At 45.0% G+C, this 17620-nt stretch overlaps 1 protein-coding gene across 1 annotated transcript in view; it reads left to right on the plus strand.

Annotated features, from left to right (window-relative positions):
* The first annotated feature begins 4331 nt into the window (after positions 1 to 4331).
* The window catches only part of ATP6V1B2 (ATPase H+ transporting V1 subunit B2), a 36869-nt gene continuing 23580 nt past the window's right edge, over positions 4332 to 17620 (plus strand). Inside the window, exons 1-2 of the mRNA XM_083184799.1 lie at positions 4332 to 4505; positions 15679 to 15734. Coding sequence (XP_083040925.1) covers positions 4397 to 4505; positions 15679 to 15734 — 165 coding nt within the window. The 5' untranslated portion in view covers positions 4332 to 4396. The remainder of the gene's footprint in view (positions 4506 to 15678; positions 15735 to 17620) is intronic.

Here is a 17620-nt window from a genome sequence, read left to right on the forward strand (position 1 = left end):
CCTTTACTCCAACACTCAGTGACCATCTTCGTCTGCATACTCCTCTCCATCATTGGCCTCAAGCCTCTAGTTGTATGTTGATTGAGTCCTCACTACTTATATCCAAGCTGTAATGTGTATTGATCTGTGGCGCTCTTTATTTTTACTGTATTTTTGTTATTTATTCAATGTTATGCCAAGTTTTGTTTCCCTGTATTGTTCCTTTGTACGGCGCTGCGAAACACTTGTGGCGCCTTATAAATAAAATTATAATAATAATAATAATAATTCTGAGTGCCGATCTCTGGACATTTTATATATATATATATATATATATACTGCCAACGAACCAGCACTCTCCACGAGTAGTACACAAGCTGCGTGCCTATGTCAAAAATCAAATAGACAGGAGGTTTCCCAGCTCCCACCGGACACCGGAAAACAGACACGTCACTGCAGCAATATCTTCAAACGGTGAAGTTTTATTAGCAGGGGCGCTACTAATAAAACTTCACCATTTGAAGATATTGCTGCAGTGACGTGTCAAAAAAAAAAAAAAGATGTAAGGCGCCACTTGTGTCCTGAACTGATGACTGCCCCTTTTATGGGTTGAAATGTAAAAAGTGGCAGTAACATGCAGGTATTCCCTTATTTATCAGGGTGTCAGCTATCCTCTAAGAATTAACACCTTGGTGAGTGGTGTATAATAAAATATTTAGAACAAGGGATAGAGGTTCAGCGACTAAGTATACCTGTGCAAGAAACAGTGCTTTTCTATAAAAAATATTAATTAAAAATGTGCAAATTAGCAATATACAGAAACTTTTGAAAGTACAAACAGTGAAAGTTTTTTACATAGAAAAAAATTGGGAAGGGTAAGAGATAAGACTTAAAAAAATGCTATATAAGGGAAATTGCCATATAAGAAAAACTATTTTATTTTTTAAAATGTTTTCCTTAAAAAAGTGAAAACATAACTTAGCTAGTGGAGGAGTCAGCAGACAGCACCCAACGCGTTTCGTCCTTTAGACTTCATCAAGGGAAGTCTAAAGGACGAAACACGTTGGATACTGCCTGCTGACTCCTCCACTAGCTAAGTTACGTTTTTACCTTTTTAAGGAAAATATAAAAAAAAGCACTGTTTCTTGCACAGGTATACTTAGCCCTTGTTATTTTTATATATATATATATTAGAGATGTGCGGGCTCGGATTTCCCAGATCCGAGCCCACACGAGCGTCACTAATCTGAGCCCGGATCTGATCGGCGTTCAGAGCTTCCCGCCTGACTAGGATCTGGGCGCGCGGGCAAAATGTAATCACCCGGCGCTGGATTCTCGCAAGATCCGGACCGCTATATAAAGAGAGAGCATCCGGCGCCATTTTTCACTCGTGATTTGAGCTGATAGTGGTCTGGTCGCCGCCTGTGGTCAGAAGGTTCCTCCCCTTTATAGAAACATAGAATTTGATGGCAGATAAGTGCCACTTCGCCCATCTAGTCTGCCCCTGTGTGGAATACAGTATTTATATTTAACAGTACAGATGGTCTATAGCAGTGGTCGCCAACCCGTCGCTCGCGAGCTACCAGTAGCTCGCCTGAGCAAAACGGGTGACTCGTTTACTAGTGCCCGCGTGCAGCTTCCAGAAATAGCCATGCAGAGATCCAGCAGCCCATGCCCCCCCTCCGCTGCCGCCAGTGCTGCTCCACCATTCAGTCCGTCATACCGCATCATGATCTGTCCTATGTCGGGTAGCGCTGGCGCCGGGCCGGGGGTCCCTGCGGCGTATGTTAAGTCAGTGGCGGGGTCCCTGCAGCGGATGGGAACTAGTAACTTCCCATCCGCTGCAGGGACCCCGCCACTGACTTAACATACGCCGCAGGGACCCCTGGCCCGCCAGCGCTACCCGACATATGACAGATCATGATGCGGTATGACGGACTGAATGGTGGAGCTGCACTGGCGGCAGCGGAGGGAGGGCATGGGCTGCTGGATCTCTGCATGGCTATTTCTGGAAGCTCCCTCCGAGGAGAAATACGCATGAATAGAGAGCAGGGCGTGGGTTTGGCTGGTGGTAAGTGGTGTCCTCTGTAAAGTCTAATCACAGATCTCATTCTGTGTCGGCATCGCACAGAACCCTGCAGCGTCCATTGTTCTATTAATATGTAATGTGAGATTGGTGCCAGCTTCCCCCCGTGGGTTAGCTTTCACAATAAACCTTTATGATGCCAGCCATGCACAAGCAGTGGTGTACATCTTACACCTGTATTAGGGTATGGTGCCACTGCCTACTGGAGAAGTGAACTTAAGTTGGAGAGAGAACTTCTAAACTTTCATCCCATATGACTAAAATCGAGACCATAAAATTTATACATTATTAATGATAATATTAGTGGACATTTCAGTAAAATATCTTATGTATAAAGTGACATATTTTTTATTTTCTTTATATTTTTTTTACATTTGTCATAGATGGTGTTCTCGTTGGTTTACATCCGTAAGTGCAGCAGTGGGCAGGGGGTCCCTGCGGCGTATGTGAGATCAGCGGCAGGGTCCCTGCGGTGGATGGGAACTGCTAGTTCTCATCCGCCGCAGGGACCCCGACGCTGACTTCACATACGCAACAAAGGACCCCCTGCCCACCAGCGCTACTGTCTGGATCCCCTCATCCCTTCCCTGCACAGGTAGGGGGCGGGGGAAATGATGCCCCTGTCTGAGGGGGGTGGGGTCCCTGGCGCCCACAGACCTTAATCCAGCCCTACAGAGGCGTGTGGGGGAAGATGCAGGCAGTGACCCCTTGGCAATGAGCAAGAACCCCTGGCAATGGACTTAATGCCCCCCTTGGCAATGAGCAATAACACCAGTGTGTCGGGCATTGCGGTGTGGCATAATGCATTCCTCCCAACACAAACAATTTTTGTGTGACATCCCATTTTTGGGGGGACTGTCCTGCGGGGATTAGACACTGTGCAATGGTCTAATCAGGCTGGCAGTGGAGCTGGGGGCAGTTCACACAGCACTGGCCTTGCCCTCACAGCGACAAAACGGTGCCCAAAAAATTTCGGCCTGCGGCTCACGCATATATATTCCTATATCCACTGCCAAAGTTGGAAGGTATGCATTAGGTGTAAGGGGCATTGCAATGTGTGGCATAATGTGTCAGGCTTTACAATGTGCAGCATATTGCGCATGGGCATTACGGTGTGCGACATAGTATCAGGGGAATTGGTAAAATGTTAGTAGCTCTCCGGGAGGTTTTTTTTTTGTCTTTTTCTGTCGCGAGTAGCTCTCGCTCAAATAAGGTTGGAGACCACTGGTCTATAGTATAGGCTGTTCCAAACAATTAAATAACATAAGTGGTCAGGAAAAGGTTAAACATCAGAATAAATACACAATCATAATAGAACAAGTACTGCGCTTTCTAAGCTCACAACCGCCCACTTCATGGTAAGGCTCCTGTCTCTTCCTCCTGGCAGCTACTCTCTAGTCCATTGGGATGTTTGAGGTCTCAGATCCACACATACAGTAAATGTGGCAGCTCTATTGACCATATTATATACCAGTGCTATTGTTTTCATAATTTAAGGCACTTGTTTTTATAATTCCGGGCAACCAGAAACCCACCTGCATTTGCCTATGATTATGAAGACAAATCTTAAAGGGAGACCAATGTACCTGCCTAAAATTCAACCTGTGGTCAGATAACAATGGATAAAAAGTCCCCTATAACCAGTGTTTCCACTCCTCAGACCCCATAATATGACCGGAATGCGGGCAGTCACAATACTTATGCCAGCCTCCTGTCTACGACCAGAAGACTGGCGCCAGAATTCTGACATTAATAAGGATGCAGTTTCTTGAATTGGGATGTGGTTAGCAGAAGATAGAATCCACATTGCTAGCAAACTGAACAAAAGTATGCGGGGAGCAATAGAATTAGACCAGGGAAGAGTGGGGGGGATGGGAGGGCCAAAAGCCATTACAGCACAAATTCTCTGTTGGGGAAATGTTTATTACAGCAACTCAGTTGAATCAAGCACTCAAAGCTGCAAGGTCATCACTACAGTATTCCTTTCTACTAGATGTAACAGTGATGGTGGCCTGTGTGTGGGGATGGTGTCAGCACCAGTGAGGACTCTGAGGAAACATCATTTTCAGCACCAAGGACAACAGCAGTCACCGGAAGTCCGCCATCTTGCTACTCTGCCAGCATGAAGCCACCGGAAGTTGGTTTCCCACTTGACACCTCCCGCGCCAGCCCTCACTCAGCCTTCTGAGTTCTACCCGGCCAATCACAGTCTTCCGCTCACTCCCAGCTCATCCGGGCTCATGGCTGGCGTGCTGACGTCACAGAGTTTATAACTAGGCGTGTCAGGGCCCGTGAGCGGCGACAGTCTGTCACTTCGTACCTGCAGAGAAGATGGCGGTGCGAGTGATGCGCGGAGCGGACACCGGGAACCCCGCAGCGCCGGCCGCCAGGGAGCACGTCCAGGCCGTCAGCAGAGATTACCTGTCGCAGCCCAGGCTCAGTAAGTGTCACCGGGCGGGGTGTGTATGATGATGCGGGCAAAGCCAGGTGTTCCCCCTAGCAGAGCTGTAGAGAGAAGGGGAATAGGGAGGCAGAGCTGGAGGAGGACTAGGAGGGCCCGGCTGTAACCTGCTCCAAGCACTGAAGGGAGGATGCATCACCCAGCATCTGTCTATCTGACTGTCTATCTGACTGTCTATCTGACTGTCTATCTGACTGTCTATCTGACTGTCTGGTAAGTCTATATACGTGTTTGTATATGTATTTGTGTGTATGTATATGTATATACATACACACTATGCATACAATATCTGGCCCTGATTATAGGCCTTATAGGTGAATGCATAACGCACTGTTGCTGAAGGGGGGGCACGTAACAGGCCCAGCGGGTGCCGGACGGGGTCCCGACAATCATTTACCCGACGTAGGGATCCCGACTGTTAAAACACAGACAGATGGGTTCCCGACGGCCACCGGCTATTCTCCCTCATGGGGTTCCACGACCCTCATAGAGCTACTCTCACCACCGTGCCCGCAAGGGGCTTTGTTGCGCTCGCCATGCTGTCTGAGTCCGGCCAGTCGGGATTCCGACGTCTGGCTAATGACGGTCGGGATCCCGACTGTCAGAACCCTATACCACACCACAAATAATGCACAGCATAACACACTCAGATTACCCTGCACTATTTCATCTTTGAAGAGGGTACAGAATGCACACCTATAGCTATACATGCAGAGCGCACACCAGACAGATAGGACATACAGCATTTGCCGACATAAGATCTTACCTGCAGCACCTTAAATAAATTGGGGGCAGCGGGTGTGGTATAGGGTTCCGACGTCAGGATCCCAACTGGCCGGACTCAGACAGCATGGCGTGCGCGTGTATAGATGGGGGGTATATGTGTGTATTTTGTACCCTCTTCAGAGATGAAATAGTGCAGGGTAATCTGAGTGTATTATGCTGTGCATTATTTGTACCTGCACCTGTTGTCCTTTCCATAATCCGGCTGAATATTTGTTTGACAAACCAGGATTCCCCAGTCTCTTGCCTGGCAGATGTACATTACAGTGTTTAGTATTACAACACACAGTATCACCTTTATGTTTATACTGTGTTTAAGTCATGTGTTTTAAGTGCCACCGTTTTATTACTGTGAGTAGTATACACAGAGTGGAGCAGGCTTTATAGCTGGAAACAAGGATACATAATTTATTTGTCTGTAACTGTATATTAGTTGAAACATTCATTGTGTAGCTGGGAACGTCCTTTGCTATACTGTATACAATATAGCATGCAACAGTGTATAGGTAGGTATGTATACTAGGTACAACATGTAGTCTGTAATAGTGTATAGCAAGAAAGTCCTCCCTAGTTATATTATGTAGTAGTGGTAAATTGGGAATGTATGAAGTACAGTAACACTGGAATTCATTCAGGAGTCTTCTTAAGATCATGTGATCAGCTGTGTCACATGTCTTCCTCCTCATGTGACCTGCAGGCTCACCCTTCTGTCTCAATTTCAATGGACAGCTTATTGTGAAATTCTTTATTCTGCGACTGGTTACATTTACAGTGCTATCTGACCTGTCTATTTTTGCTTTTATAATTGTTATATAAATATTTGTGCTCCTAATGTTCGCGATGCAGTAATAGTTCTTTGGCTTTGATTAAAAGCTGCATATGCACTTCCTCCTTTTGATCTGCAATATTTACGTGACCCAGACAACAAATGTTCTGTTTTCCATTTTATCCAGTGAACGCAGAATGAACCTTTGTGTCCTTCTGTATTGCAAGATATAAAATCAGCATAATTTAGACTTACTGTAGTATTTTTTTTTGTATAATGTATTAAAATTAGTTCAGAAAAGGTATTGCTTTAATACAGTGCAGCAAATACAGGTATATATTGAATCATGGGCTAAGGTACCGGTGCAATATGAAATCTGTACAATGTGATTGACCCATCTAGTTTTCGCTATTAGGTTAGTACAGTGTTAATCATATGCATCATGCCAGGTTGACTGGAAAGTGTACCATAGTGAGTGATCATCCTGCGCTGCCGAAAGCCCCATTTTAGTGCAGTTCACATGCCATGAATTCCCCTTCTGGCCATTTCCACAATCGCTGAACACTGCCCAAGTGTATCAGTGTTATCCCAATATCTGCCTTGTGCCACACTTTTTATGTACTTATGGTGTTGCAGAACTCTGTGGCACTATACAAATCCTCTTCCTTTACTACATTGTACGCCAAGTGTGCCATGCCGACCAGACGTTCTGTAGCAACACATTTTAGCTTATTTAGGGAAGAACTGATCACATCTTCCCAGGGGTACGTTATAACGCACCGACAGTCAGGATTCTGATGGTCGTTTCTACGACACCAGAATCCTGACTGTCAGGAACCCGACAGGGGAGCGAGCACATTTAAGATCCTTGTGGTGCTGAGTTGCTCTAGCAACCTATTCTGTTTTCCCTCTATGGGAGTCGTGGACCCCCATGATTGAAAATTTCCTGTGCAAATCGGTATTCCGACAGCAGGGATTCCGATGTCTGAGAAACAACCATCGGAATCCCAACTGTCTGTGAGTCATCCAGCACTTGTTCCCAGACTGTGCAGGGGCATGTTAGTACTCGGAGGGAAACTATGTAGAAGTTTAGCTTTGGCTGAAGTGGATGAGTTAGTGGAAGGTTGGGTTAATGATTAGGAAGAAAGTAGGATGGCAGGGGGGTTTATTTTGATACAGGGTAGTGATGAATGTAAATATGGTGAAAATTCTGATTATAGTAAAACGGTGATTACCGAGAGAAGGTTCTAATGATTTAGCATGTGCTGATAACGAGGATTGTATAGAGCGGTGGTTTCTAACCTCGGCCCTCAAGTACCCCCAACAGTTCAGGTTTTGAGGTCACCCGGCAGGTGCACTCATTATTCACGGACACATTTTAACAGATCCACAGTTGAAGCGAGTTATTTCACCTGTGAATCTATGTGGAGACTTGGAAAACATGAACGTTTGGGGGAACTTGAGGACCGAGGTTGGAAACCACTGGAATAGAGCAAGGTGATGAATAAGGGATGGGGTGAGGCAGTTTGGATAAGATACTGAGGTATGGGGTTAATAGGTTTTATTAATGTGACTATTTGTTGATATGAAAGATGTTTGGCTGGACACATCTGTACTGAATATTGAGGTATTGCCAACTGGTGGCATTCCTGCCATTGTGAAACTATGCATCCCAGAATTACCTAATGGCAAATCTGTGATTTGTAGGGCCACAACAGCGCTTACTGTAGGTGCAGGGCATTGATCCTCAAGGAGGGCATATTTACATTTTTGAAGGGCAAAATTTTCAATATGATGTATCTAGAGTGAGCACTAGCCACAGGTTAGCCAGACCTTGTTTTTATGCTTGTTCTGTACACATTGACCTTCATTCCTAGTGTTCCCTCTAAGCTTCTTTTGCAGGGTGCTGCACCCTGCCTGTTTTTTTAAATCTCAAAATGCACCCTGCCCTTTGTGTGTGGCACTGTGCCCTTACGCTGCCCCCCACGTGCTGACATGCTGCTGAGATCTTCCGTTGTGTGCCATCATGTATAATGGGTATTACGGTATGTGGTAAAATGTGTAATGGTCATTACGACAGAATATCATGGACATAGCAGAGTATGACCATGTTTAATGGGCGTAATCCTAGTGCAGTGTGCAATTTTTTTTTTATGTTTTTAGTTTTTTTCCTAATGTAAATTTCTAATTTAAAATATGCTCTCCCAATTAAAAAAAAGTGTACTGCCCTAAAAAAATCTTAGCGTGAACACGAATTCCCACAGTGGTCGCGCTGCTCGTTGTATCCTTCCTCAGCAACCAAGCACTTCATATATTTAAGATGCAGGTTATGTCTCCTTAATACCAAACAGTTCATGCTGCCTGATGCTAAGCCACAGACTGGGTTGTTCTTGCTTAGTGCCCAACAGCAATGAGGTTGTTGGTCTGCGGGGCAGGGTGCTTGCTTCTGCTCATACTTCATATGAGCAGAATAACACATCCCCCCTCCACAGAAATACCAGTGCCATCCCCTCCCCATGGCTTTTACAGGAAGCAAAAAAAATCCCACAGTTAAGGTGCACATACACTTATACGATATGGACCCTCATCAAGCTGATTGAGTGAAAAGTCCCACATCGTATGTGTTTTACTTTCAGAACCGGTCCCTTGGCTGCCACAAGGATTTAATGGATCCTGTGGCAGTCAGTGGAATTGGATACGATACACTGTATGTGCTCCTTTTGCTTACAACGTATTGTATGCGATCATGCATAGTGGCTCCCTGGTGGGCAGTCAGCGGGTACCGCGTAAAAAGTATGCATTTGATACCATGTAGTAGTATATGGGAATCATACATAGCTATACATCATATTGAAATTTACTATTGAAACACTTTGCACATATAGTAAAAATGACCATAAACTTGTGCCACTTCTCCAAGGGGAAACGTCACATTTGATTCCTGGGAATCTCCTGGGTGGCAGGACCACATACGGTACACTTTATGCAGTCATTTTGCATATTATAAACCATACACAATCCTACCTGTAGCCTGTGCGATCCTCAGGCTCTGATGCGCACGGGACTGCATATCGCACCTGATGCCAATCACATGCACTTTGGGCGCCTTGCATCGCAACTGCAGGAAAAGTGACCAAAGCACATGTGTATCGCCCTAGTATATGAGCACAATAAGCTCTCAGTAAACCTTACCTGCATCACTAAGATAGTAATATCAGTCTCATTGGAGTCACAGGTACCCTTGATGCATCAATCTACTCATCTGCCCATTTTAAAACTGGTGTCCTACTTCACCATCCATGTGGACTAGCAAGGCGTGTCACCTTGCACGAAGCATGGCGAGCGAAGTGGTACAGTTATTGGGGGTCCATGTGTTACTAGAATAAAATTAACACCTCCAAAAAACTTTTAAAAGTCAACCTTTTTATGTGTTGACTATTTGCTTGTTTTGACCTTTTTTCCATGTCGACCTTGTGCAAGTTTAGCTAGACACAGTAAACCATTTCTTCTGTCACCACAATGATCCAATGCGCATGTCTGCTGTGACATTGTCCACTTTGCCATCAGAGGCTTTGTATTGTACATGGATGACCTGCTGTGATAGAGGAAGATTGGTATCTGTGCAGTGCATGTTTGAGGTGGTTACTGGTCACTGTCCCATGACTGGTTTCCTGGAAAATTGAGGATTTCATCTGTGAGTGACACAATGACTATAGAAGAGGAAATGAAATCTCTGCTGGGGAGGAGGGAAGTTGCATCTAGAAGCACACACACATGTCATACTCTGCTGGCTGCTTTCAGGACATAACTATTTTCCAAGTGTCAGACAATTAGGCTACACAAGTTGTGCTGTAACAGCAGCGGGGAACTAATTATGCGATGTGACCGCAGCCGCAACACACAGTATTGTTTAGGAGACTGCGTCACCTGTGGCTGATTCGGAGGCTGACCCCTTATCTTGTCACACTCCCCATTATGGTGTATATGCGACAGACACAAAGCATATATTGGAAAGCAGGTCCAGGTGACTGTTCAGCTATTGTGCAACTAAAAGTTCTTACAGATGCACTCAGTGTTAACAACGGCTAACTTATTTTAATTAACTTTTTTTTTTTTACAAATCACATTTTAACAATCTTTTTTTCTCTTAGCTTGTTACACAGATTTTGATGTCTAGACAAAATAGGAGAGCGCGCAATACAGAATAGGAGAGCGCGCAATACAGAATAGGAGAGCGCGCAATACAGAATAGGAGAGCGCGCAATACAGAATAGGAGAGCGCGCAATACAGAATAGGAGAGCGCGCAATACAGAATAGGAGAGCGCGCAATACAGAATAGCACCCTGTTATGCAGCATCCGAACCAGATACGTGGCCCCACGGCATCTGAATCGTGTTGCTGTGTCTTTCTACTATCTCGGAACAAGGGCCATGCTACTCAATGCAGCATGTCCCCTGCCGCCCATCCCTCTGTCAGCCGATGCCAGTTCCGGTGGCCGCTGAATCGGCCTGTGTGTCCACATCATTAGTTTAGTAATGTATTGGCAGATGCTATGCCAATGTTACTGGCTGAATAACTGATACGGATTGGTTAAATAACATGTTACAATGTTAGCCTAGCTGTTAGGTGGGTGTGACCTGGGGGAGAACGCGGGATTGGTAAGGGTGCCACAGACTGAAACCAATGCAGCCTGGTAATATAGGACCTCACAGCCTGGAACTGTTGACAATCTGTGGTCAAATAATCCCCAACATATAATACTAGCGTGGTTTCATGTAACATTATTTATTGGGAATGATATCAAATGTGGAATTTATATCCATTAGCTGTCCCATAGCAGATGCTTTTTTGGTCACCAATGACTGCACTTTTAGCCAGGGTAGCATGTGTGCTGTTGAATACATTTGGTGAAGAGACAGAAGTACACATTGTTAGACAGGTTTTTATGTAAAGCCTAGGTTTGGATAAAGAGTGTTCCCAATAGTGGTGTGACATTAAAGGGTCAGATGATAGACGTCCCAGCACAGTAGCAGCAGGGAGTGAGGGAACAGTGCACAGGTCACATGTATGAGAGATAGTTGGCACACATCATACCTGACCCTCCGTATCTGCTTCACCTACAGCAACCCCAACTTCTCTAAGAATATTAACGGTTTCTCTGTTTTAAAAGACGCCTCATAGAATTATCCTTATTATGGCACCACGGTGGTTCCTCAGCACCATACAAAGTACATAAACCAATGGGCAAAACAAGGAAGTAGTCACTTACAGTAGAAGGGCATGGTATATAAACATTGCTGCATCTGCAGTAATTACACTGAACTAAGCATCGGTAGCAGAAACCAAGGGTGGGATGCCATTAGAGTATGGAGTTGCGTGAAAATCTCATGAGGGGAGAGGGCCCTGCTCGTGAGAGCTTACATTGAAAGTATGTGACTTTAGGGTATATTCAGTTAATTTCGAAACTGCCGTCTTGCCGAAAAGACTGCAGTTTTCAACATTAATAGGTCGGAATGGGTTACGACCTATTCGGTGTTAGAAAACCAGGTGGATTGACGGAAAAGCTGCTAACCCACCTGCTTTTGACTGAAAGCTTTTGGCCATATTTCCAGCAATCTCAATCCGACATTGAAAGATGGCAGGGAGGATGGCACCGGGTGAGTAGCAGCAGTTTACACTGCGCTGTCCTCCTTTAGCCGCCTCCTGTACTCACCTGGCCGGATGAGAGCAGCTCGTCTGGCCCCGTCCTGGTTCCCCCTGCCTCCGCACTCACCCGGTCCCTTTATTCGGCAGAGTGAGCATCAATCAGCGGCCAAGTCAGACATCCGGATTTGGCCGCTGCATTGAATAATGGACGAGGGATCCATTCCGTCGAAAGAATTTCAGATTGGATCCAGCATCCATTGTATATCGGTACACTGCTGATGAAATGCACTGGCTGCGCAGCTTCCTTTATTAAATTATGTTAACATGCTTTAAAAATTAAAAACAAAGTAGGATAGAAATCATTGTGGCTCCTGATCATTACAGTGTACACACGGTGCGATTTCGCCAGGCGATCGTCTAGAAGTTTATGCAAAATCGCACAGTGTACACACTGTTGGCGATAGTGATGTGCGGCCCCTTGGCATCAATATCGCCCAGCGATATACTGTAGACGATGCAGGCAAGGCAATATTGACTAGCCACCCGTCTGTGTGTATTTGGCCTATGCACACACGTAGCGAGTGAATGCATAGCAAGTAATCCTGAATAAGTCCATTGTTACAGTGGCAGCAGATCATATGTATATAATGATTAGCTGGGAAATTATCTGCCTCCAAAGAAGCAGCAATTATTTCTGGGCATACTCTTCTCGGGATGTCTCCATAGCTGAATATCAGCATTGAAGTCTCTAGTCTGATGCAGGACAATGTAAGTGTTCATTCTAGGTTGTTGCAGCGGTGACCTGCTGTAACAGCAGCGCCAGTCTGTCCCCACTGGCGCTGTCCAATGCGCTTGGAGGAAGCGTGCTGGGCATGCCCTTAACAGATGTCAGTGGGCATCTTAGTGACGTCGTCAGACGCAGGCTGCCGCATACAAAGTGCCCACTTTCGCCCTGCGTCCTGTCCTGATCCTGGTGGCATCACTAAATATTATGTATACACCTGGGTTGCCCAAACTTTGTTCACATGGCACCCTTACAGCCTAGGAAATCCACGATAGAGCACAGGTGGGGTAATCCAAATGAATCCTGGACTGTTAAACTGGGTACAAACTGGATATGAATCAGAATGACATCGAGCATATCACGCTGTGTGTATGCACAATGTGCGGCTGTCCACGGTTGTTGGACATTCCTTCTGCACAGCCTACCGGGGGATAATGCTAGCAACCTAGGTCTGTGCAAATGAAGGACGGTGCAATACATTGCTACATCCTTTATACGTTGTTCTAATGTGTACGCAGGATCTGATATCAGATGAGGACAAATCTCGGTACTTCTTTACTTTCACGGCGCCACTAGATTAGGACAGATAGGATATCGCGGTCATCGCGGGTATTGAATGCACTAAAAAATCGGGTGCGACGCGATGCCCGCGATGCCCGCGATTTCCCATAGGGACCAATGTTAAATTTCTCAATGGACACGATTTTCTGTTCAATGCCTCAATTGACACGATTTTTCCATAGGAAACAATGTTAAATGGCCCACAGAGGCCAAATAGGCACCCTCAAGTTGTTAACGCCACCCCACGATCAACGTCAACCCGAAGCGTGGCGAGCGCAGCGAGCCCGCGAGGGGCGGCGGTACGCGTCCTCCGACCTTTTCATGCCCTACTATCCACTAGGGCGTGGAGTGAGAATAGAATAGTGTGGCGAGCGCAGCGAGCCACCGAGCCCCGCGAGGGGACGCGGATACCTGTGAAGCCCGCGAAGGGACGCGTTTACCTGTGAAGGTATCCGCGTCCCCTCGCGGGGCTCGCTGCGCTCGCCACGCTTCGGGCTCGCTGCGCTCGCCACACTATTCTATTCTCACTCCACGCCCTAGTGGATAGTAGGGCATGAAAAGGTCGGAGGACGCGTACCGCCGCCCCTCGCGGGCTCGCTGCGCTCGCCACACTATTCTATTCTCACTCCACGCCCTAGTGGATAGTAGGGCATGAAAAGGTCGGAGGACGCGTACCGCCGCCCCTCGCGGGCTCGCTGCGCTCGCCACGCTTCGGGTTGACGTTGATCGTGGGGTGGCGTTAACAATTGTGGGGGCCATTTCACACTTGAGGGTGCCTATTTGGCCTCTGTGGGCCATTTAACATTGTTTCCTATGGAAAAATCGTGTCAATTGAGGCATTGAACAGAAAATCGTGTCCATTGAGAAATTTAACATTGGTCCCTATGGGAAATCGCGGGCATCGCGTCGCACCCGATTTTTTAGTGCATTCAATGCCCGCGATGACCGCGATTTCTAGTGGCGCCGTGAAAGTCAAGAAGTACCCAAATCTCTCTATGTACTCGAAACTTTGGAAACAATTGCTGTATTGAAGTATACACCATGATTACCAATAGGTATATATTACTGCCTTTTTTCATTCAAATTGTTGGCAACTTCTACCCTATTTGTTCTTTAGTCATTGTGACGTGAATAAAGTTGAATAAGGGGAATGTGTCTGCATTCTCTCCAGCACTGTTTATATGTGTTTATGATTTTTACTTTAAACGTGTGTTTGTGGGCGATACACTTAGACTTTGCCTGCATGTGTTAAAGAACTAAGCTGGCGATGGGGGTGCACGGAAGCTTGCATTACCAACAATGTGGGGTGTACACACAGAGCAATTTGTGCTTCATTTCTAAGCAATCTAGACAGATCGCTTAGAAAATAGGCAAAAATCGCCCTGTACATCCTATTAATCTTTAGAGCAGCCTGTTAATACATTGAAAATCTAAAACAAGGTGTATGGGAGCCTTGATACTATATAAAAAATCAAGAGAATCGTGAGTTTTACATTGTAACAGTGCCCCATTATATAAAATGTAGATTGGGGTTTAATATGTGTGCACATGTTATTTAAGATTTATAAATAATATGGTAGAACAATACTGCAAGATTGATCCTATTTAATATAAATGAACATGTTTGATTAAACTCTATGTAACTAAACCATGATATGTTTGGATGGATCACCACATTGGTGATTTCCCATTAGGCACACGCCTAGGGGCAGCTCTTGTTTGCAGGTGGCACATGGCTGCTTGTTTCAGTACTGTCAGTCTGCAATTTGCCAGTACGTGTACAGGGGTAAATAGCCACAACTGGAGTGCTGCATTTTGCCTACTCCCACATTATACAAATTATAGCTATGTAACCTTATATATGTATGTACCTTAATAACTCCTCTCTTCTACAGCCATAGAGCCAACCTCCTTAGATTGTTAGGTTTCTGTTATAAAAGTTGTCTGTACATTTTGTTGATACTTTTGGGATATATTTCTCTACAATGCAAATTGTTCGCTTCAGTAGGATTTCCCAATATAATAAAGCTGGCAGAAGCGGTAGTTTTCTGTTTTGTTCCCACGGGTTAGGGGTGTGGTATAGCACCACGATAATCGGTATCCCGATTTGGAATCCCAACTGCCAGAACTCCAAGAGAAGGGAAAGCACATCAAAGTCCAACCAAGCTGCTACACAGGTTCTGATCTCCCTCTGGGGGTCGGATACTTACTGTCGGGCATTTAACAGTTGGGATTCTGATGTCTGTATACGGACTGTCGGGAGATCATCCGGAACCCCAGGCTTTGTGCTTTCTGAAAGTACCTGGGAACCCTCATTATTATCACATTGGCTTCTGTATGTGCAAATCTGATTCACCAGATGGCCACAAACGTGTATGTATGTGTCTGTATGTAATTGCGCTCTGTGATTCTCACATTTGTCCTGAATGCCAAGAACCTACCTGGCTCTGGCCAAATTGGCAGCAGCTGGTCTCAAAGAATATTCCCAACCACTTAGGCAGCTTGAGGTCTGTTTTCTAGAGATAGATGAAGACCGTAGCTCTAATATTACATTCCATGACCTTGTGCTCTTTTTGCCGTCCATGCTGATCTGCTGGCCTTTGTTTTACAGCGTATCGGACAGTGTCCGGAGTCAATGGGCCTCTTGTCATCTTGGACAATGTCAAGGTAATTCATAGATAATAATGCAAGTATTTTTCATAAAACTGCAGAGTGATGTTGGGCCGGTCAGTCTGGAGATTTTCATACACTGCATTCGTATATCAAACCATATGAGGCCTGGGTTTGACTAATGCATGTTTGGTATGAGGACAGAAAGTTACATTGCAGAACATAACCTGTGAACAACAAAAAGAAAGGAGGTTTTGCTGCGATTAATTAATGGTATTACATTTTACAGTATTCAATGCTCCCGATTCACCGTATTTTTTTTCAATTGTTCACTGTTCGCCGAAAACGAACAGTGAATGCCGGCCGGTTCTCTGTTTCATGCTTGCTGCAATTCGCTGGTGTATTTCAATGGGGTTTTCACTGGGATTCGTCGAGAGTGTATTCAATGCTAGGATGGAGAACTGCTTTCTCCATGATTTTCGCCATGATTCACCGTTTTATATTCGACATCTTTTTAAGGTGAACTGGAATGTGATCTTTTTAAAATAAAGGTGTTTTTTTTTGTGTGTCAAAAAATCAGTCATTTTATTCTGTGAAGGGACATGCTAATTGGATTTATGTGCTTGCAGCACATGAATATATATATTTAATTTTTAAAATATATATATTTTTTTTTTATGCATGACGTCAGCATGAGGAGCCGCTCATTAAATATTCACTGCACACTGGTCCCGCTCATTACACATGCGCGAGCGGGACCAGGGCAGTGGCTCCCTCTGTGTCCCATGCCAGCTCTCCTGGGGGGCAGCTTCTGCTGCCTGTGTCCCCAGGAGCCTTCCTTCTCCTCCATAGTGTCCGGCGCAGGCAGAGAGGCTCCCATCTCCCTGCCTTATTGAATACCTGCCATTTTGGGAAGTTTTTGTTTTACAATCTAATAGGTTTAGATAAGCATGCTTTTTTAAAAAGATTTAAACATGACATACAAATAGCATAAAAATAACAATAACATAGGTAAAAAAAGATAATGATTAAAAATGGTGCATAATTGTTTGGTATAGTCACCCTTGACCTCTGATCTTTTAATGTCCAATGGATATCAGTCCTGGTATTGAAAGTCTTTCAAAAGAACGAAGTATAGAATGGTGTATTGCCAAGGTTTTGCTGGTGAGGTAGCTTGCCTCCGGTAAGATGGTACAGCAGTTCGCTGTATGGTGGCAGCAGGCTGGATATACCCATCTTCCTTAACCAGTAGACAGAGGTTGGCTGGATGGTATCCACGATACTATTTCGTCTGCATACATTTTCCCAGGTTGATACGAAAAGTTATTTGTTTTGCAGATTATTGGATCAGAGTCCCTGTGTGGATATATGGGGGTCTGCACCAGTTCACCGACACGTTTTGCTGTATAGCAGACAGCTTTTTCAAGGTGTGTATTCAGGGTTCACTGAATGGGTTTATATACTTTTTTTTTACCTTTTATATACCTAATTACTAAAGGTATATAAACCCATACAGTGAATCCTGAATACACACCTTGAAAATGCTGTTATACAGCGGAACACGTCGGTGAACTGGTGCAGACCGCCATATATACTATGGGATCCTGATCCAATCATCTGCAAAACAAATAACTTTTCATATCAACCTGGTAAAATTTATGCAGACGAAATACAGCAATACCCGCTTTACTCAAGTATAATGGATACCATCCAGCCAGCCTCTGTCTACTGGTTAAGGAAGATGGGTATATCCAGCCTGCTGCCACCATACAGCGAACTACCATCTTACCGGAGGCAAGCTACCTCACCAGCAAAACCTTGGCAATACACCTTTCTATACTTCGTTCTTTTGAAAGACTTTCTTCAATACCAGGACTGATATCCTTCGGACATTAAAAGATCAGAGGTCAAAGGTGACTATACCAAACAATTATGCACCATTT

The sequence above is a fragment of the Crinia signifera genome, chromosome 4 (assembly GCF_055691185.1).
Source record: "Crinia signifera chromosome 4, ASM5569118v1, whole genome shotgun sequence".
Classification (NCBI taxonomy): Eukaryota; Metazoa; Chordata; class Amphibia; order Anura; family Myobatrachidae; genus Crinia; species Crinia signifera.